This window comes from Anopheles merus, chromosome 3R (genome assembly GCF_017562075.2).
Source record: "Anopheles merus strain MAF chromosome 3R, AmerM5.1, whole genome shotgun sequence".
NCBI classification, from domain to species: domain Eukaryota; kingdom Metazoa; phylum Arthropoda; class Insecta; order Diptera; family Culicidae; genus Anopheles; species Anopheles merus.
In genome coordinates, this window is record NC_054084.1 from 45,458,184 (window position 1) to 45,479,402 (window position 21,219).

General features: G+C 40.8%; 3 protein-coding genes across 5 annotated transcripts; 2 read left to right on the top strand and 1 right to left on the bottom strand.

The window, feature by feature from the left end:
* Positions 1–3,437: 3,437 nt before the first annotated feature.
* On the top strand, positions 3,438–4,366 carry LOC121597366 (methyltransferase-like 26). Of its 3 annotated transcripts, none has more exons than XM_041923077.1 (2): positions 3,438–3,546; positions 3,645–4,366. In XM_041923077.1, exons 1-2 carry the CDS (start codon positions 3,542–3,544, stop codon positions 4,294–4,296), a joined length of 657 nt encoding a protein of 218 aa, XP_041779011.1. In that variant the 5' UTR covers positions 3,438–3,541; the 3' UTR covers positions 4,297–4,366. The 3 variants fall into 3 exon arrangements, with proteins under 3 accessions (XP_041779011.1, XP_041779012.1, XP_041779013.1); XM_041923078.1 differs by having other exon boundaries at positions 3,445–3,537; XM_041923079.1 differs by having other exon boundaries at positions 3,469–3,565.
* On the bottom strand, positions 4,270–5,630 carry LOC121597364 (probable ribosome production factor 1). Its single transcript, XM_041923076.1, has one exon. It carries the CDS (start codon positions 5,519–5,521, stop codon positions 4,391–4,393), a length of 1,131 nt encoding a protein of 376 aa, XP_041779010.1. The 5' UTR covers positions 5,522–5,630; the 3' UTR covers positions 4,270–4,390.
* Positions 5,631–11,532: 5,902 nt separating this feature from the next.
* On the top strand, positions 11,533–16,565 carry LOC121596459 (Golgi phosphoprotein 3 homolog sauron). Its single transcript, XM_041921440.1, has 4 exons — positions 11,533–12,548; positions 13,491–13,737; positions 13,939–14,114; positions 14,246–16,565. The coding sequence occupies exons 1-4, from the start codon at positions 12,345–12,347 to the stop codon at positions 14,492–14,494; spliced, it is 876 nt and encodes a 291-aa protein (XP_041777374.1). The 5' UTR covers positions 11,533–12,344; the 3' UTR covers positions 14,495–16,565.
* Positions 16,566–21,219: the final 4,654 nt, after the last annotated feature.

Here is a 21,219-nt window from a genome sequence, read left to right on the forward strand (position 1 = left end):
GGCCACTGGCGATTTTAACGGTAAGTAATAAATAACGGGGAGGGGGGGCGGTCGTTGAGGGGCCCCGTGTATCTTTAGTCCAGCATCTAAAAAAGTTGATAGAATTTGGCACTGTATTAGCAAGGAGGGCCCCGTAGGTGATGGACATTGGGGCCCCGTGCTAGACGAACCATGAGTACTCCCCCCCCCCCCCCTCCCGCAGCAACAAATTTTAATTTTCATAAAAATACCAATGTAAAACAGCTATATGATGGTTGGTCCAAATAAGGTGAACCTTTAATTTAATTTTCAGAAAAATACCAATGTAAAACAGCTATATGATGGTTGGTCCAAATAAGGTGAACCTTGGCCAACAATAAAATTTAAGAGGTAAGCGAGCCAGAAGAGGCCATCTCTCCAAATTGATGTCGTGAGGAGAGCAGCCAGAAAGTAGAATTCAATCGAACGCTATGCCACAAATAAAAATTCACGAATACAACCAACATACAGCAGTCAATCTGACACTCTAAAGACTCGAACTGGCAAATGGTAGCTACAGCGTAGAGATTTAGCATACATAACCCTACCAGCATTAAACGGCTTTGAAGGCATTTAAGGCCTTAGTCACCTTAGATTTAAACCAAAAGTTTCACGGCTGTAACGGGTTCTCTTCGAAATTTTTCAACTTTATTGATTCAACGAGAACAGCTATCTTGCCACCATCTTAACTTTTTTATAAACCGGTTTTGCACCCTCACTGATGTAACTGCCTAATAGAGCAGTGACAACGATTTTGGTTCCGAAACGAGCAAGCGTGTGTGCAAATTATGATTTTTTTATGATCGGTTTTTTAATGTTTATTTCTATATATTTAAATAGTAGCTTGCTATAATTAGTACAAACAAAATTTACAGTGAAGCAAAATTTAAATAATACCTTTAAAAAAACATAATAATTTCACTATGTACAGCCTTCATTTCCAAAAAGATTAAAGAGCCGAAAGAACTCCGTTGGAGCCATATCCTCCATAAACAGTTCAAACGACAACAACATATGATCAGCTTTCATTATCGAGATGCGTGAAATATGTATCTTATTGCACCTTTTATTAGAGCTATCGCTATGAGTTTGATATATTAAAGCCTTTCAACGGGTTTGTATTGAAGAACTAAATAATGCAGGTCATCTTTAATAACGTGAAATAGGTCAGAGCTTAACGCAAGAGAACATATCTAGTGCTGTCATTAACGTCAAATCTCATACAAATCTCAAATCTCAGTCAAATCTGACCGTTCCCTTAATAAACGTATCGCCGTTCTAGTTCTAGTCATACACAACTTATAATTATAAACTTAATTATAAACTTATAATTATAAAGCATTCAACAGTAACAGGAGAGAACGTGAACGCAAGTCTTAAAATTGCATGCAAAACGACTGAAAATATCGTCAGGATTGGGCCTCGGATCACGTTAAACGTAAACTATCATGATAAATGATGAAAATTTAAAACCAACCTAAGCGCCACATATATAACCGCCACCGAAAACAGACGCAAAAAATCGTGTATCTCGAATTCCCGCGTAAGTCGAATCTCGTGATTTCCAGTTAAAATATCACTAATTTTCGAGTTATCCCAAATAGCTGTATCGTACTTTATAGCTGATTTAGGGCTGTTTAACGAAAAATCGTTCCGATGTCGTACTTTGTGGCTGATTAAGAGATAGACGGTACTTTGCGGAACTATGGAGCTTTTTAACAGGCAAATGGTGCTCTTTGGAACTTTGCGGCTGATTAGCACTATGTGTGGGGTTCATGATGGAACTTGAAGGCTTGTTAAGAAAGGGTACTGAACTTGGTGGAACTTTATAGCTTTTTAATGCATGACATCGGTACGAGATGGCTCTGACGGACGCCGGCAATAGTCTCATTGCTGCTGCACAAGTTAGATTCGTTAATTGAAGAATGAATATTGAGTGAAGTGATTGTGAATTATCAGCAAATTGTGTAAAATTTTGTGTAATTAATCAATACAAAAGATTTAAAAATATACACATGTGTTTAAACGAAACAAATCTTGTTGTTTATTTCATCGATGACGATTGCTTGAAAATAAAACTCAAAGAAAAATAATCCTTGGTATCGTGGCATAAGGAAGCTGCTTAGGCGCTGTTTGAAAGACCCACATAGAACTTTGATGCTGTTTATCTACTGCAAAAGGCGAATTAGAGCAGCGATCTTTAGCGTGTCAAAATGAGCTGCTTAAGCAATTCTGGCTATTTGGGCTACCTGTATCCATAGAAAGAAAGCTCCATAGCTTCACTTGGTTTGCTCGACAGATGGCGCTTTATAACTCATCATTATATTGCTGTCCTTTTCTTAAAATGTGATGTGTTTCGACAAGCTTCACATCTAATCATTACTTATATAGCCTTCTAACTTTCCGAGCAAAACTCTATATGAATGGTCGTGTGGTCAAATACGTGGATATCAACACCAACGACCATTACTCAAATCTAACTTGCTTCTGTACAAATGGTTCCAATGGGGTTTAGTATATAAACAATTGTATCGCCGTTGTAGTTCTAGCGATGCATAAATGCGAAACCATATAACAGTACAGAGGTAAGGAGAAAGCTCTCAAAGCAAGGAAAGCGCTCCACTGCTTGGATATCCCACCAACAGGTGGCGCCACTAGCTTTTTTGCTATTTTTAGAATGCATGAGTCGTTCACCGTCTTTCACTAAGTCTTTTTATATTCCGGTTAGGTTGAGAGCTTGGTCGTTTAGAATCCGTTTTGTGGTCGTTTAGTGGATTTATGGCACTTTGGAATTTCATTTCATCGTGCTCGATTTCCCAATCCGGGCGAGATTTTTAGTCATATTGTATACAATTTTAAGACTTGCGTCCAGCCTGGGTCAAAAGTACTTTTTACCACCTACACTGTCTAGCTATCGACGAACAGATGGTGCCACCAGCCTGTTGGTATTTTTAAGCCCGAGGAACATTATCCGTACTCGCTAGTGTAATTTTTGTGAACGCGTACGCTATCTGGCGGTGGCGGATGGAAGCTGCAGGCTGGTATAATTTATCAGTCAAAAAGTGTTTTGGGTCGAGGATGCTATAATTTTACGCAATGATTGATAGAGATTGGAAGATGGGGAGAAATATTGCCCAGCGCATTGCATGAATGAAGATTTGTCCAACAACACTCGACGGACTGATTTGTAGCAATTTATCGATGTTGGTCAACATTTCAAACGAAAAACTTGTAGCCTGGTCGAAAAATGATGAGACACCAAGTATGATTTATTATTATTATTTTTATTTTTTTATTGCATAAACTGCAGGAATGTGTTGGCTCTCTGCTAACAAGACCCAACACAACTTGCATACAGATTGCTCGCAATTTGCCCTCTGGGATTTTACGCTATTAAATTTTGGACACTTGGGCCTTTTATGAAGTGCATTCATAATTTACAGTGTAGCTTTCACATTGTTTACAAAGCCGTATCAGAGTGATTCGGTGTACAATTGCATATTCCACACTGGCCAACAGGTTTATGAAGTTAATATTCTGCTCATAAGTTCATAAATTTTCTGTACCACTTCTAAACGAAGTAATTCTATCGCTTGTCTATCTTCTATCTTTATTCTACATTCCAGCATCATGAGAAGAATAACAAATCCGGCCGGCGAAAGAAACAAGGATCCCATTCTGGATGTTTTGAGGCGAGTATTGTCGAAAACGGAGCCAAACCTTCGCCTGTTGGAAATTTCTTCCGGAGTTGGGCTGCACGCAGCTTACTTTGCTAAGGAATTCCCCAACATAACATTCCAACCATCGGAACACGATACCACTCTGTTCGCCAGCATTGATGCCTACCGGCAAGATGTAAAGAACGTTGAACCTCCCATCTTCATCGACATTTCCAAACCGTGCACGGATTGGCAGAATGAGGCCAACATCAACCTTACTTCCGGTGCCAACCGGTTCGATTATATGCTCAACATAAACATGCTGCACATTTCCCCGATCGCCTGTGCCCACGGATTGTTTGACAATGCATCTCAGTTGTTGAAACGCGGAGGGCTGCTGATAACGTACGGACCGTACGCCGTGGACGGCACTCTCACTCCGGAGAGTAACGTACGTTTCAACGAATCATTGCAGCAACGTAACCCCGAGTGGGGAATACGCGACACGAAAGAGCTGAGCAAGTTGGCCGCATCGAAAGGTATTACGCTGCAAGAGATGATTGAACTACCGGCAAACAACAAATGTTTGATTTGGAAAAAAGATGCAAATCATGCCTAAAGAGGTGTGATTTCCCGCTAAATATTCAACAAAAATTGGCAGAACGAAAATAGAAGTTATTGTACTGAAACCCACATCCGTGAGATACTTTATTTTACAGGAAGAATCTACGTCGGCTTTCCATCTGGTGGCGCTTGTTGGTAATCATCCATTCGTAATCTCCACACTTGCCATCAAACAGTCCCACCTGCAGAGAACGCAACTTGAGCGTAAATCGTGGCCCCAGTTCGCGCAGTTTCACACGCTTTCCGTTCTTGTCGAATTCGTACAGATGATGCCGAAAGAAGATGTAATCACGCTGATTGTGGAACGTTACAGCACGACGCCCGCGAAATTCTGGTTCGTAGTGAAACAGTGCGCCCAACATGCGACCAATAGTCAATCCCAGGCGAGTGGTAAAGTTGTTCAAAATCACCTCCGGTCGATGTGTCGTAATGTCCCTTTCATTGCGCTTCAAATCCTTCAAGTCTTTAAAGTTGCTTACTTTGAAGTGTGCCGTCGGTCCGTCGGGCAGGTGAATAAGCAGCAAGCCTTCCGGTTTCTTCCTGTTTTCGTTCACCACCAGGATGTCGGTGTAGTTCTCGCGTATAGCACTCTTGCACACCCGCTTCAGATGCGTCTTATTACGCCGGAAGGTTTTTGCATTTGGAATCATTCGCCGCAGCAGGGATGCAAACTTGCGCGTAACCATGTGCGGTGTCGCGTTGAACGTAATCATCACCCTCGGTTCGTAGCTCTTCTGATAATACTCGCAAAACTCATCGTTTGCCAGATCGTTCATGACTTCCGCCTGGTCCTCCCCTTCCATATTAACCACCGTCGTTTCATCCTTCTCGCGCAGACTTTCGATCGTATGGTTCGGAGCGGATGGTATGCCCTCTAGCTTCCGCGTCTTTTTGGCCTCCTTTTCTTCCTTCCTCTTGGCCCCCTGCATACGTTTGAACTGCTTGTGGCGGATCTCCTTGTTCTTGACAAAATTCATCGGGTTGATTACCGGGAACGTTGTCTCTTCTGGATCTTCTTCATCGTCCGCCAGACCACGGCGACGCCGTTTCCGCAGTAACTCTTCCGCCCGCTCGGCTACCTCGCGGGCTGCCTTCTCATCTAAATAGTCCTGCAGTCGTTTACGCTTCGGTTTTCCATCATCTTTTTTCTTCCCTTTCGCTTTCGACGTGGATGGCTTAGGTTTCTCCTGAAATTCACTATCACTATCGCTGCTAGACATTTTTCGGAGTTTTTCTATTCAGATCAGGCTAGAAAGCATTCACAGCGAACCCGTACAGTGCGACTCGTGATGACCACGTTTTGTTGTTATTATTTGACTAAAAACGATGCCGGGCGAATGACAGCAAGCATGTAGGATTCCCAAGCAACAATTCATGTCCATACGTTTCCCCATTAAACCTACATGTCAGGAAGGATCGGAAGGAACAATCTAGAGGCCCTTTCACATTGAGGAATTTGGAATCGAATTGGTACGACAGCGGTACTTGTTCCGACGCACGGCGTTGCGATTTTGCCAAAATGTATGGGATTTGACATTCGCATGCGTTAACGCCGCACGACGCAGCGTCATATTAGAAAAATATATATTACGACGCACGTCGTTATGCGTTTATCAAAATGGTTTTGACAAATCCGGAGAAAATTGATATTTTTATCGTTAAATTGAAACTGAACAGCGACATACTTTTATACACAAAAAAATGAATGTAGAAAATTACAGGTGTTCTCCGATGTATCCCAAGTGCTACAAATACACTAAACGACCACTAAACGGATGCTAAACGACTCAAGCTTTCTACCTAAACGGAATATAGAAAGACTTCGTTTCGGTGAACGACAAATGCATTCTAAAAATAGCTAAAAACTGGTGGCGTTAGTGGGATACCCAACCAGTCGTGCACTTTCTTCGGCTGGAAATAGACGAACCGAGATCGTCGCGGTACCGCGAAATTCGCGCCTTGTTTATAGCAATTGTAGAACAGTTGGGCTGTCAAATCTTCCGCGCCTCCAGTCGCGCCTGCTGTTTCGCAGAGATACCCAACTTCGGTGTTGCTGAGATTTTCGCGGTAGCGCGAACCGATTATTTTTACTTTTTCTGGTGGATTTGTCGAGAAACGAATTTTGTATAATATTTTGCATGAATTATGTAAAATAAATAATTTGATTCGCAAATTGATAAAATAATATTGCTTCTTCCCAAGTGCCACAAATCCACTAAACGACCACTAAACGGCTTCTAAACGACTCAAGTTCTCTACCTAAACGGAATATAGAAAGACTTCGTTTAGCAGACGCCAAACGACTCATGCATTCTAAAAATAGCAAAAAAGCTGGTGGCGCTATCTGTTGGTGGGATACCCCAACCAGTTGAGCTTCATCGCTTGGAGGAGAGCTTTCTCATTTCCTCTGTACTGTTGTATGGTTTCGCATTGAAGTTATGCATCGCTAGAACTAGAACGGCGATACGATTGTTTAAATACTAAACTCCAACGGAAACCACCAGCACTGAAGCAAGTGAGATTTGAGCAATGGTCATTGGTGTTGATACCCACGTATCTAACCACACGACCATTTATATAGATTTTTGCTCAGAAAGTTAGAAGGCTATATCCCAAATAGCCAGCTCGTACTTTATAGCTGATTTAGGGCTGTTTAACGAAAAATCGTTCCGATGTCGTACTTTGTGGCTGATTAAGAGATAGACCCCAAATAGCCAGAATTGCTTAAGCAGCTCATTTTGGCACGCTAAAGATCGCTGCTCTAATTCGCCTTTTGCAGTAGATAAACAGCATCAAAGTTCTATGTGGGTCTTTCAAACAGCGCCTAAGCAGCTTCCTTATGCCACGATGCCAGGGATTATTTTTCTTTGTGTTTAATTTTCAAGCAAGCGTCATCGATGAAATAAACAGTTTTCTGCAGTGTACCTATTTTCGGCAGGGTAGCTAAAAACGTGAAGTTCTGCACAAATGTAGTAAAAAACTTCACAAAACACAATTTTGTAGTGAAAGTGTACTTATTTGATATTCACATACGAAGTTTCACACCATTTCATTACGTATTTTTCAAAATATCAAATAAATTGTGCTTTTTTTCGGCAGCTTTGCTGTCAGCCAATGGTTCAGCAGGTTTTGTGATTAAGAGAATCAGAACAGTAAAACAATGAAAAAGTGGTGTATATTAAAGATTTTATGCTTATTTAATTTATTCTAACTTGTTCGGAATTTTAAAATCACGATAAACAGGTTATTTTTCACTTTAAATGCTGCCGAAAATAGGTACACAGTAAATGTTCATTTTTGACAGCTCAATGTTGTGGGCTCCTGCCGAAACTCGGAACAATAATACACCTTGGATTTGGCTGAATATTTCTTTAAAAATTGATCAGAACACTACAATGCGTATATCGACACATATCCCAAGCGCCACAGATTAAGCTTAAACGACTGGAAAATTGAATATCCATAGAAAAAAAATGAAAGCTCCACAGCTTCATTGGTTTGATCAATAGATGGCGTATTACAACTCATCATTATATTGCTATCCTTTTCTTGCAATGTGTTTCGACAAGTTGCATTTTATTATGACATATATAGCCTTCTAACTTTCTGAGCAAAAATCTATATAAATGGTCGTGTGGTTAGATACGTGGGTATCAACACCAATGACCATTGCTCAAATCTCACTTGCTTCAGTGCTGGTGGTTTCCGTTGGAGTTTAGTAATTAAACAATTGTATCGCCGTTCTAGTTCTAGCGATGCATAACTTCAATGCGAAACCATACAACAGTACAGAGGAAATGAGAAAGCTCTCCTCCAAGCGATGAAGCTCAACTGGTTGGGGTATCCCACCAACAGAGAGCGCCACCAGCTTTTTTGCTATTTTTAGAATGAATGAGTCGTTTGCCGTCTGCTAAACGAAGTCTTTCTATATTCCGTTTTGGTAGAGAACTTGAGTCGTTTAGAAGCCGTTTAGTGGTCGTTTAGTGGATTTGTGGCACTTGGGTCAGCTATAAAGTACGAGCTGGCTATTTGGGATAATGCAAATACAGTGGAGCGCCATTTATCTACCTTTTATCCGGCTTTCCGTTTATCCGTGCTGTTGAGAAATGACAGTTCAATACAAATGTGACGTTGCGTTCTGAGGAGGATATTTGAAAAAAGCGGTTATGAGAGCACATTGTCATAACAAAAAACACTATAATTGATGGCAAATTTTTAAATATTCTCAATGCAAAAACATGAAGTTAATACCCAAATAGCCAGAATTGTTTAAGCAGCTCATTTTGGCACGCTAAAGATCGCTGCTCTAATTCGCCTTTTGCAGTAGATAAACAGCATCAAAGTTCTATGTGGGTCTTTCAAACAGCGCCTAAGCAGCTTCCTTATGCCACGATGCCAGGGATTATTTTTCATTGTGTTTAATTTTCAAGCAAGCGTTATCGATGAAATAAACAACAAGATTTTTTCGTTTAAAAACATGTGTATATTTGTAAATCCTTTGTATTGATGAATTACACAAAATTTTACACAATTTACTGATAATTCACAATCACTTCACTCAAATTTCATTCTTCAATTAACGAATCTAACTTGTGCAGCAGCAATGAGACTATTGCCAGCGTCCGTCATTGACACTTTGACAGGAGCCATCTCGTACCGATGTCATGCATTAAAAAGCTATAAAGTTCCACCAAGTTCAGTACCCTTTCTTAACAAGCCTTCAAGTTCCATCATGAACCCCCCAAGTGCCACAAATCCACTAAACGACCACTAAACGGCTTCTAAACGACTCAAGTTCTCTACCTAAACGGAATATAGAAAGACTTCGTTTAGCAGACGCCAAACGACTCATGCATTCTAAAAATAGCAAAAAAGCTGGTGGCGCTATCTGTTGGTGGGATACCCCAACCAGTTGAGCTTCATCGCTTGGAGGAGAGCTTTCTCATTTCCTCTGTACTGTTGTATGGTTTCGCATTGAAGTTATGCATCGCTAGAACTAGAACGGCGATACGATTGTTTAAATACTAAACTCCAACGGAAACCACCAGCACTGAAGCAAGTGAGATTTGAGCAATGGTCATTGGTGTTGATACCCACGTATCTAACCACACGACCATTTATATAGATTTTTGCTCAGAAAGTTAGAAGGCTATATCCCAAATAGCCAGCTCGTACTTTATAGCTGATTTAGGGCTGTTTAACGAAAAATCGTTCCGATGTCGTACTTTGTGGCTGATTAAGAGATAGACCCCAAATAGCCAGAATTGCTTAAGCAGCTCATTTTGGCACGCTAAAGATCGCTGCTCTAATTCGCCTTTTGCAGTAGATAAACAGCATCAAAGTTCTATGTGGGTCTTTCAAACAGCGCCTAAGCAGCTTCCTTATGCCACGATGCCAGGGATTATTTTTCTTTGTGTTTAATTTTCAAGCAAGCGTCATCGATGAAATAAACAGTTTTCTGCAGTGTACCTATTTTCGGCAGGGTAGCTAAAAACGTGAAGTTCTGCACAAATGTAGTAAAAAACTTCACAAAACACAATTTTGTAGTGAAAGTGTACTTATTTGATATTCACATACGAAGTTTCACACCATTTCATTACGTATTTTTCAAAATATCAAATAAATTGTGCTTTTTTTCGGCAGCTTTGCTGTCAGCCAATGGTTCAGCAGGTTTTGTGATTAAGAGAATCAGAACAGTAAAACAATGAAAAAGTGGTGTATATTAAAGATTTTATGCTTATTTAATTTATTCTAACTTGTTCGGAATTTTAAAATCACGATAAACAGGTTATTTTTCACTTTAAATGCTGCCGAAAATAGGTACACAGTAAATGTTCATTTTTGACAGCTCAATGTTGTGGGCTCCTGCCGAAACTCGGAACAATAATACACCTTGGATTTGGCTGAATATTTCTTTAAAAATTGATCAGAACACTACAATGCGTATATCGACACATATCCCAAGCGCCACAGATTAAGCTTAAACGACTGGAAAATTGAATATCCATAGAAAAAAAATGAAAGCTCCACAGCTTCATTGGTTTGATCAATAGATGGCGTATTACAACTCATCATTATATTGCTATCCTTTTCTTGCAATGTGTTTCGACAAGTTGCATTTTATTATGACATATATAGCCTTCTAACTTTCTGAGCAAAAATCTATATAAATGGTCGTGTGGTTAGATACGTGGGTATCAACACCAATGACCATTGCTCAAATCTCACTTGCTTCAGTGCTGGTGGTTTCCGTTGGAGTTTAGTAATTAAACAATTGTATCGCCGTTCTAGTTCTAGCGATGCATAACTTCAATGCGAAACCATTGTACAGTACAACAGTACAGAGGAAATGAGAAAGCTCTCCTCCAAGCGATGAAGCTCAACTGGTTGGGGTATCCCACCAACAGATAGCGCCACCAGCTTTTTTGCTATTTTTAGATTGCATGAGTCGTTTGGCGTCTGCTAAACGAAGTCTTTCTATATTCCGTTTAGGTAGAGAACTTGAGTCGTTTAGAAGCCGTTTAGTGGTCGTTTAGTGGATTTGTGGCACTTGGGATATGACCTTTCTTGTACCAAATATCACCAATTTTACGACAAACAATGCACTAACTTAAGAGAAAAATAAATATTTGTAAGCCAATTCGCACCGTACGCTATGACCATCAAACTGTCAATGGCTGCTCTGTTTAAACGTCGCATCAAAATGGCTGTCAAAACGGGCCAAAATAAGCAACATAAAATATTATTTAAAGTGCTTTTTAACATCAGTATTAGGAAAGTAAGAGTGTAAAATTGCTTTAAACATTTTTTTGTACATATTTACATAGAAAATAACATTTTCTGACCCGTATTCGCGCTGCCGAAAATAGGAACACAACCTGCCGAAAATAGGAACAAACTGCCGAAAATAGGAACAAAAGCAATGTTTTCATTTTTACGAATATTTATGAAAAAGGGCTTTGAACCGGCAAATAAAAAATATTGTAACATATTACGATAGTTTATCAACCAGAATAACATCACTTTCATGAAAAATAATAAAAAATTTTTATTTGTGAGCAGTTTTTGTGAAACTGCTGCACTAGCGTGCCGAAAACTGGTACAGTTACCCTAGTTCAAAATTGTTATGTGGGTCTTCACCAAGGTTGCAGCAATTTAAATAATCTTGGTCTTATAGCCAAAAGTCACGCTGACAGCAGACCCGAATAGCATCCTGTCAATTGAATCGTTCCACGAATCCGCCATGTTTTTTCCTATCTGCTGCTGCAGCAGTCGTCATCGCTGCCTTGTTTCGTGTCACAAATAGTGGGCGAATATTATTTACTTTTCCTGCTACACGGTGATTCAACTCATTGCGATTGGCTCGGCAAGCTGCAAGTAAAGTAAACGCTGGTAATGCGTTAATTGTGGGATCGCGAACAACTCGAGCTCGATGTGAAAACTAGCACCAAGGGCTGGAAAGCTGCCAAGGGGCTCCAAACGACGACGACGACAACGACGGCGACGCAAAGAGCGACGTTGCTTGGACTCCAACACCACCCAGCACATCATTACGAGGCGAACGACCGAGACAGATTTCGGAATCCCTGACTGCATTGCAGCAACCGTTAAAGCGTTGTCCATTTCCCGTGTTTTGTTGTTGTTGAATGTGTGCGGATTACTTTCGCCCGGGCCATCTCGAGTGTGTGTATCATCAGCATCGAAGGGCAACCTTCCAGCAAAAGCAGGAACTTTGGTGAGAGTGTGTGTGGTGCAGTGTTTGTGTGCATGTCTACTTGTGCCCAGTGACAAACGCCAAAGTGTGTCCACGGTCATCGTGTATGCGGTAGTTACAGTGCACACTCACACACAACTGGTACTGGGTGGGTGGGGCAGGTAGAAAGGGCAGAGAGCAAGGAAAGGCCAACGAGCACCTTCACCTCTACCACCACCGTGTGAGGTGTCTGTCGGCAATCCCCCCGCACGGAGGCTGACAACTCTTCGCCACCGCAAAACAATCATATACCCACGAGGACGGCGGCCTAAAACGGCATCGGCTAAGCGATGAATCGAACGGACGGGCTTGTGCGACGTGTAAAAGCACGCGACACCGAATCGAACGGAGGATCGTCTTCGTCCGCGGCAAATAATGTCGATCAGGAGGACAACAAAGTAGACAAGGAGGACGAGATGGAAGACTGCGACTCCAAGGAAACGCGGCTGACTTTGATGGAAGAGGTGCTGCTGTTGGGGCTAAAGGATAAGGAGGTAAGAGCGGTCGGATGGGTAACGACGTCGAGCAGCGGCAGACAGTAATAATCATTGACAAGCTACCTCCAGCCGCAAGTATGAGACTGATTGGTAGCGGGCAAGAACAAAAAAAGAATTAACATCACGGAATCTCAATTGCATTCGAAGAGCAAAGGCCTCAGCAATCCATTAAAAACGATAGCTTTGGAAAAGCAATAGATGTTTGTCCTTCGCGATCAAAGTTAAGTGGTGTGACACAATCCAAACGCGCCATATCGTCATAATGGTTAGACGGGGATGTTTTTTTTCTGCATCACATCTTTCTCGCTACCAAGTGGCAACATCAGTCAGTGATAATTTGCTGTTGTCACGCTTTTGAAGCAATTTTGTCGCTAAATTCTTGTCCACTAATATCGTTTCGTATTAGATAATTTTCCCCTTGCCAGTATGAATCGGTGGCTTTAATAATGATGATTTTTATTAGCCCACATTCGCACTTATCGCTTCAACGTCGCGCGAACCCATACCATGAATGCGATGTGGCATTGTTCAACTGTTGCCGCAATGTTAAAAAAGGGGGTTTTATCGTTGTTTACACATTATTTTTGCACTCCTTTTGCCGGCTCGGAATCTACCGAATACCGTGTGTTGTGTTTGAGTGAAGTAAAAACAGAAACAACAACGGTATGATTTGTTCTACAGCTTATCGTCAATTGAAGACGTGCCGTTCTTACATCCAGCAATAAACTGTCCCCATCTTAAGCAAGCAACGTTATTGCGTAAATGGAACCAGTTCTTTAAATAAAGAAACGGCTGCACTGGCACGTTTCTCGTTGATTCGCTGTTACTTGTTTTGCTTTCTCTTCTTTTTGTTAAATTACCTTCGCACCGAAAAACGTAGAATTAAAGTAGTTGTTAGAAAATTTATAATTAACAAATTTCGTCCGTTCCCTCGTTCAGGGCTACACATCATTCTGGAACGATTGCATATCGAGCGGGTTGCGAGGATGTATCCTGATTGAGCTAGGCCTTCGCGGGCGTATCGAACTGGAGCGAGCCGGTATGCGAAGGAAGGGTTTGTGCACGCGAAAAATCATTCTCAAATCCGACACACCGACCGGTGATGTACTGCTCGACGAGGCCTTGAAACATATTAAAGAAACGTGCCCACCGGAGACCATTCAGAGCTGGATCGAATATTTGAGCGGTAAGTTTTAGGAAACGGTGAATAACAACAGTATATAGTTTATATTTTTACATAAGAAAACATGCACAACTGCACAACTTGCAGTGTTTCATAGAAGGTTCTAGCAAATCGTATAGACAATCCGTTTAATGTATAGACACACACGCATACATACACACACAAGCATTCTACTAATCTCTGTACCGTTTGTTCGTTGTACAGGGGAAACATGGAATCCGTTAAAGATACGCTATCAGCTGAAAAATGTTCGCGAGCGGCTAGCCAAGAATTTAGTCGAAAAGGGTGTACTAACGACGGAGAAACAAAATTTTCTCCTATTCGATATGACGACACATCCACTAACTGATAACGTTATCAAGTGCCGGTTGGTAAAGAAGGTAAGTGCTGTGTAGATTTGGATGCGGGAACCGTCCGTCCAGAACGAAGTACACACAAAAAAAAGATCTGGTGGATTTAATCTTGCTCTTTCTTCCGGTTTTTGGTTGGGGTTGCCCCTGCACGTCCACAGATACAGGATGCGGTACTAACGAAATGGGTCAACGATCCTCAGCGGATTGGCAAGCGAATGCTCGCGCTGATACTGCTGGCTCACGCGAGTGACGTCCTGGAGAATGCCTTTGCACCGCTCAACGATGACGATTACGAGCTGGCGATGCGGCGAGTGAGAGAGCTGCTCGATCTGGACTTTGAGGCGGAATCCGCCAAATCGAACGCCAACGAAGTGATTTGGGCCGTCTTTGCGGCCTTTACCAAGTAAGATAAGCCAACCCCTTCCTAATTCTGCCTAGCCGCAATAATGCCGACCCCCCATTACAATGCCACTGCTGCGGGTGGAAGAAAGAGCAATAGGCAAACAGTGCTTCACGAGCGTGTAACCCAACGGCAACGAATGTGGTATGTGAGCAGGAATATACCATAGTAGTCCCCTCACCGACTTTCTAACAGATCTCTGTACGCTTCGTGTGTTACACACCGCCGGAGAAGAACAGTGAGTGGGTGCAAAATAAGACAGCACTAGTACGACAATTCGCTGCTCATTGTGATGGGTTTTACCGATTGCTTTCGGTTGTGCGAATCGTTTTCCAAAGTGCACTAATACATCTCCCAGCTCCTAGATGTTGTGGCCAATAGAAGGGACCACTAGTAAAGAAAACAGGAAGGAAAGCGCAAGTTGCAAACACAAATTGATTGACACAACGACTTGCCACGATTGCCCGATGTGAGCGCGCAAGTGTAATAATAGAATCGGATGGATAGAATTGTGATTTTTAGTTGTTTGGAACATGCAAGGTAAATTGTTAATAAGGCATTTTGCTTCAACAAAGTAATATTCTAAGCACTAACGTATGAGCACAGTCTGAGCAGAGATACGATACAATAATAATGGGCAAAATTGTAAACGATTTCGTACTCCCCGTTGTGTGCCGTAGGAAGAAGTACTATTATCAAGCAAATGCAAATGATACAGCGCCCGATACGTGCCCCCGACACGGGGCCGATTACATACAACAACAACAACAACAAAAGCACATAAAGTTTCGTAACTTTCGGTGTTCAAGAATACAGTGTACGTGCACTCGCCGTAAGTTTACACTTTTGTAACGCGCTTCAGTATAAGCTATTCCACTAACGATCTAACGTTCATTTGATGCAGTAAATCCCCATGGAATAGACTCATGATGAGACGAATTAATTTATCCACAACATTCTATTTCCACGGTCAAGCAATTGTTACTAAACTACTCGTCTTCAGTTAGAATGGCCTCCTTTACAGGGTTACAGACCAACTAATTGCATAATTGTTTTATTGTTAAGTAAAGCCACAGTTAGGTTCTATTCGCTGCCTATTGTTCTACGACACTTGCATGGACACTTATAAGGATAGGAAATCAAGCAACTATTACCTACGATTTCATTCAGTTGATCGTACACGTGATAAAATGTTTAGCATTGATTTGACGCACGCAATGAAATCCGTGAAGCAGCAATACTTTTATTTAAACATTTCATAGCTGATTTTATGAACGCAAAATAGAGAACAAGGTAATTATAATAAGCCGGCAAAGTTCTTCGTAAACCAACCGAGTGGGGGGGGGGGGGGAGATAGAACCTTTTTTTACACATCTGCTAGTTAAACAATTTTCAAACTATCTATAGCAATAGAAGCATAGCTAATCGTTGCTGTAGAGCATATATTATCACGTCAGTAAGGAAATGCCAAGCCCGCAAATAAACGTTCAAGAAGAATACGATTTAATTTCGTCTTAACATCACCAGAATTCCGGTTCCCATGCATCCAGCTAGTGGCGAAAAAAAATTAACATTTTTCATGAAGCTGGATCAAAAACGGGAGCAGCGAACGTGCAATTCAAATTACTTGTAAAACAGTTCGAAACATTCTTCACTATCGTGTTTAAGATTAATGCTATACTTTCTCTATTTGTTTTGCGTTGTGTTTTTTTTAGTAAATTTTATGTTACTGGGCTTTTTTACAATCTATATATGATGTATTTAGCGATAGTACGTATTACTGTAAGGAAGCAAAGTGTTCGTTTTAGGTTCAGGGCTTTGGCGAAACAGAAATCAAACCACACGACGACAGTACGGTTCCATAAACACTGGAGTACGATGCATGCGGGGTCGCACACATGCTGTGTTAAAATCGATCTTTTTCCTTAAATTTGCAACGGATTTAAATGAACAACAGAAAATTGTACATAGCGAAACAGACAGTGCAGTGGGGGTGTCGAACCTATTGTTAACGTAAATAAGTAAAACAAGATATGTAAAGAAATAAAAATATAAATTGGTTAAAGTCTTTAACAATATACACATGCTTTTCTTTGCCAAATTCAGCCAATCCCTTTTTGTGGTTACTTCAATTACCTTGGTTAATTTTTTGTATCAATAATATATTTTATGAAGGCCTAGAATTTATATATTTTTTCAGAATGTCTTCTAAATTTTCTTTTCATTCGATTTATAGTTTGTGCAGTAGGCCCTTTTTTCACCACAAATAAGCTGAAAACTTTGTAATCTGCAAATTCTTGTTGGATTTTGCACGCAGGTCAGAAAGATTTAACCGATTGGTGTTTTTTTTGTTGTTTTGCTTTGGTTGTTTTATAAGGTGAATTATCATTATACAGTAGAACGTCGATTATCCGGGCAGCTCGGGACCGGACGGTTGCCGGTTAATCGATTTGCACGGATAATCGGCCAAGAAATGTCAAATTCATATAAAAATTATAAAATTATTAGTTTTATGATTAATTCCCATTGAATTTATCGATTAATCGTTAGTAGAATATTTTGTTTATCAAGAACTAGAGGTTTAGCAACTGTTCATGAACAAAAAATAATTCCGAAAATACCACTAGACGCTACAGAGCTGCACAAAAAAATGGTTGCTTACTTGACTATAGCTGCAAATTTTCGCCGCATGTTTGGGCAGCTGTCACAATTATGCGCACGGTTAAGCCGCCCGACGGTTAATCCGCCCCCGGATAATCGACGTTCTACTGTAATTACATATTATCTTATTCCGTTTTCATGTTTATTTTGTAGCAATCAAGTGTATTCAACATAGTTTTAAAATTAAGTCAAGTATGTTGCAAAAGTGGTTTCGTTTAGAGTGAAAACGGACGACACAGTCCGTATAGTCTTTTTAGGCTGTCCAGAAGCACAGAAAGGGGATGTAGTAGGCCCAAAGTGAGGTGGCAAGATGGCGTGGTAGTATCCGCCATTAAGGTCAGGACAGGCGAAGGCGGTTTCGGACATTCCTTAACCAGGCGGTTGTAACGCTTAAAGCGGTTGTAATGTCTGATAAGTAAGTAACTAAGTATGACGCAAATATCGTATGTACCAGATTCCTAACAAACGATTTAAAAATATACCCGTCATGGGTTCGAATCACATGTAGATCGAACCTCGTCGCCATACGCAGGACCTAGCCTGAACTCTCACGGGACAAAACATTACATCCATTCTGAATGGCATCGCAACCATCACTTTTTCGAAAAATCGAACGAGAAAATCCATTTAAAGAATCTGGATTCTTATTTTTGTCATTTTTATCACATGGAGAATCGGTGTTTGAGGGCGATGCAACCGATCACAGTCAATGCTCCGAGTTATAGTATTTTTGATGATGAAACATTGTCTGTTAGCGGGTTTTTTAAACCTATTTCTCAGTCCATCAAACAGCCTGTCATTTCCGAACAGCACGAATAAACCAAACCCTGGATAAAAGGGAGCCGTGGTACTACATCCCAAGTGCCACAAATCCACTAAACGACTCAAGTTCTCTACCTAAACGGAATATAGAAAGACTTCGTTTAGCAGACGGCAAACGACTCATTCATTCTAAAAATAGCAAAAAAGCTGGTGGCGCTCTCTGTTGGTGGGATACCCCAACCAGTTGAGCTTCATCGCTTGGAGGAGAGCTTTCTCATTTCCTCTGTACTGTTGTATGGTTTCGCATTGAAGTTATGCATCGCTAGAACTAGAACGGCGATACAATTGTTTAATTACTAAACTCCAACGGAAACCACCAGTACTGAAGCAAGTGAGAATTGAGTTATGGTCGTTGGTGTTGATACCCACGTATCTGACCACACGACCATTCACATAGATTTTTGCTCAGAAAGTTATAAGGCTATATAGGTCATGATAATATGAAACTTGTCGAAACACATTGCAAGAACAGGATAGCAATATAATGATGAGTTGTAATACGCCATCTATTGATCAAACCAATGAAGCTGTGGAGCTTTCATTTTTTTATATGGATATTCAATTTTCCAGTCGTTTAAGCTTAACCTGTGGCGCTTGGGATGGTACTTCCCTCTGCATGTAAAGTGGAGCGCCGTTTATCGGGGCTTCTCGGGATTTGACCTCGCCCGGATAAGCGAATAACACGGATAATGAGTCAAATGATATATTTTATTACCAATTCCTGATTAGGTTTTGGAAAATTTTCTTATTTTTTGATAAAAATAAACCAGTTTCTACCCAAATAGCCAGCTCGTACTTTATAGCTGATTTAGGGCTGTTTAACGAAAAATCGTTCCGATGTCGTACTTTGTGGCTGATTAAGAGATAGACGGTACTTTGCGGAACTATGGAGCTTTTTAACAGGCAAATGGTGCTCTTTGGAACTTTGCGGCTGATTAGCACTATGTGTAGGCCCAAGCGCCACAGATTAAGCTTAAACGACTGGAAAATTGAATATTCATATAAAAAAATGAAAGCTCCACAGCTTCATTGGTTTGATCAATAGATGGCGTATTACAACTCATCATTATATTGCTATCCTTTTCTTGCAATGTGTTTCGACAAGTTGCATTTTATTATGACCTATATAGCCTTCTAACTTTCTGAGCAAAAATCTATATAAATGGTCGTGTGGTTAGATACGTGGGTATCAACACCAATGACCATTGCTCAAATCTCACTTGCTTCAGTGCTGGTGGTTTCCGTTGGAGTTTAGTATTTAAACAATCGTATCGCCGTTCTAGTTCTAGCGATGCATAACTTCAATGCGAAACCATACAACAGTACAGAGGAAATGAGAAAGCTCTCCTCCAAGCGATGAAGCTCAACTGGTTGGGGTATCCCACCAACAGATAGCGCCACCAGCTTTTTTGCTATTTTTAGAATGCATGAGTCGTTTGGCGTCTGCTAAACGAAGTCTTTCTATATTCCGTTTAGGTAGAGAACTTGAGTCGTTTAGAAGCCGTTTAGTGGTCGTTTAGTGGATTTGTGGCACTTGGGGGGTTCATGATGGAACTTGAAGGCTTGTTAAGAAAGGGTACTGAACTTGGTGGAACTTTATAGCTTTTTAATGCATGACATCGGTACGAGATGGCTCCTGTCAAAGTGTCAATGACGGACGCCGGCAATAGTCTCATTGCTGCTGCACAAGTTAGATTCGTTAATTGAAGAATGAATATTGAGTGAAGTGATTGTGAATTATCAGTAAATTGTGTAAAATTTTGTGTAATTCATCAATACAAAGGATTTACAAATATACACATGTTTTTAAACGAAAAAATCTTGTTGTTTATTTCATCGATGACGCTTGCTTGAAAATTAAACACAATGAAAAATAATCCCTGGCATCGTGGCATAAGGAAGCTGCTTAGGCGCTGTTTGAAAGACCCACATAGAACTTTGATGCTGTTTATCTACTGCAAAAGGCGAATTAGAGCAGCGATCTTTAGCGTGCCAAAATGAGCTGCTTAAACAATTCTGGCTATTTGGGTATTAACTTCATGTTTTTGCATTGAGAATATTTAAAAATTTGCCATCAATTATAGTGTTTTTTGTTATGACAATGTGCTCTCATAACCGCTTTTTTTAAATATCCTCCTCAGAACGCAACGTCACATTTGTATTGAACTGTCATTTCTCAATAGCACGGATAAACGGAAAGCCGGATAAAAGGTAGATAAATGGCGCTCCACTGTATTTGCATTATAGCTCGTACAAAATACATGGCTTCACGGGTACAAAATAATATACAGGCATGCCTCGAGTTACGACCCCCTCGACTTACGACGATTCGCAGATACGACGATTTTAATTTTGACGTTTAAAAGTTGTCATTGACAAGAAATTAATGTATTTTTTTGAATTTCTGCGTTGATAACCGTTATACACAGATTTCCAAAGATTCCACAACTACCCTATCTTGAATATCTGTATTGTGAACGGCTTTTAAAATATAATTCTTAGGCCGCAAATACACGACGCGCGTTTCCGCGGGCGCGTTCAAACGCGTATAACAGTTCCGCAGAGATATCCAGCATGAGCATCTCTGCGTTTCCGCGGTAGCGCGTTCGAATGACATTTCATTTATATGGCTGGATTGTTATACGCGTTTCCGCGGGCGCGTTCAAACGCGTATAACAGTTCCGCAGAGATATTCAGCTGAGCATCTCTGCGTTTCCGCGGTAGCGCGTTCGGATGACATTTAATTTCTATGGCTGGATTGTTATACGCCTTTCCGCGGGCGCGGAAACGCGCGTCGTGTATTTGCGGCCTTATACGCCTTTCCGCGGGCGCGGAAACGCGCGTCGTGTATTTGCGGCCTTACATTATCGAACATTAATTTAAATAAAATACACGATATCATAGATTCCAACTCTTCAACTTCGATTATAAATTTTATTTTTATAGATATTCCACATACGACTTTTTCAACTTACGCCTTGCTTTCGGACATTTTTTTGGTCCCAAATACAGTCGTATCTCGGCGGACACCTGTAGTTTTTTATTTTTAGTTAGTTTAAACTGTCGTCAACAGAATTGCTACCGTTCCGCATTGGGCGTTGGCAAAAAGGTTAATCTTTTGCTACTGTCAAATGAATCGTGATGCATCAACCTGTAAATAAACCAACTGTCATGATACATGAGTATGTGTGTGTATGTGTATAGTTTGTATGCCTACATATATACACATCTGTATGCGTGTTCTGTCAT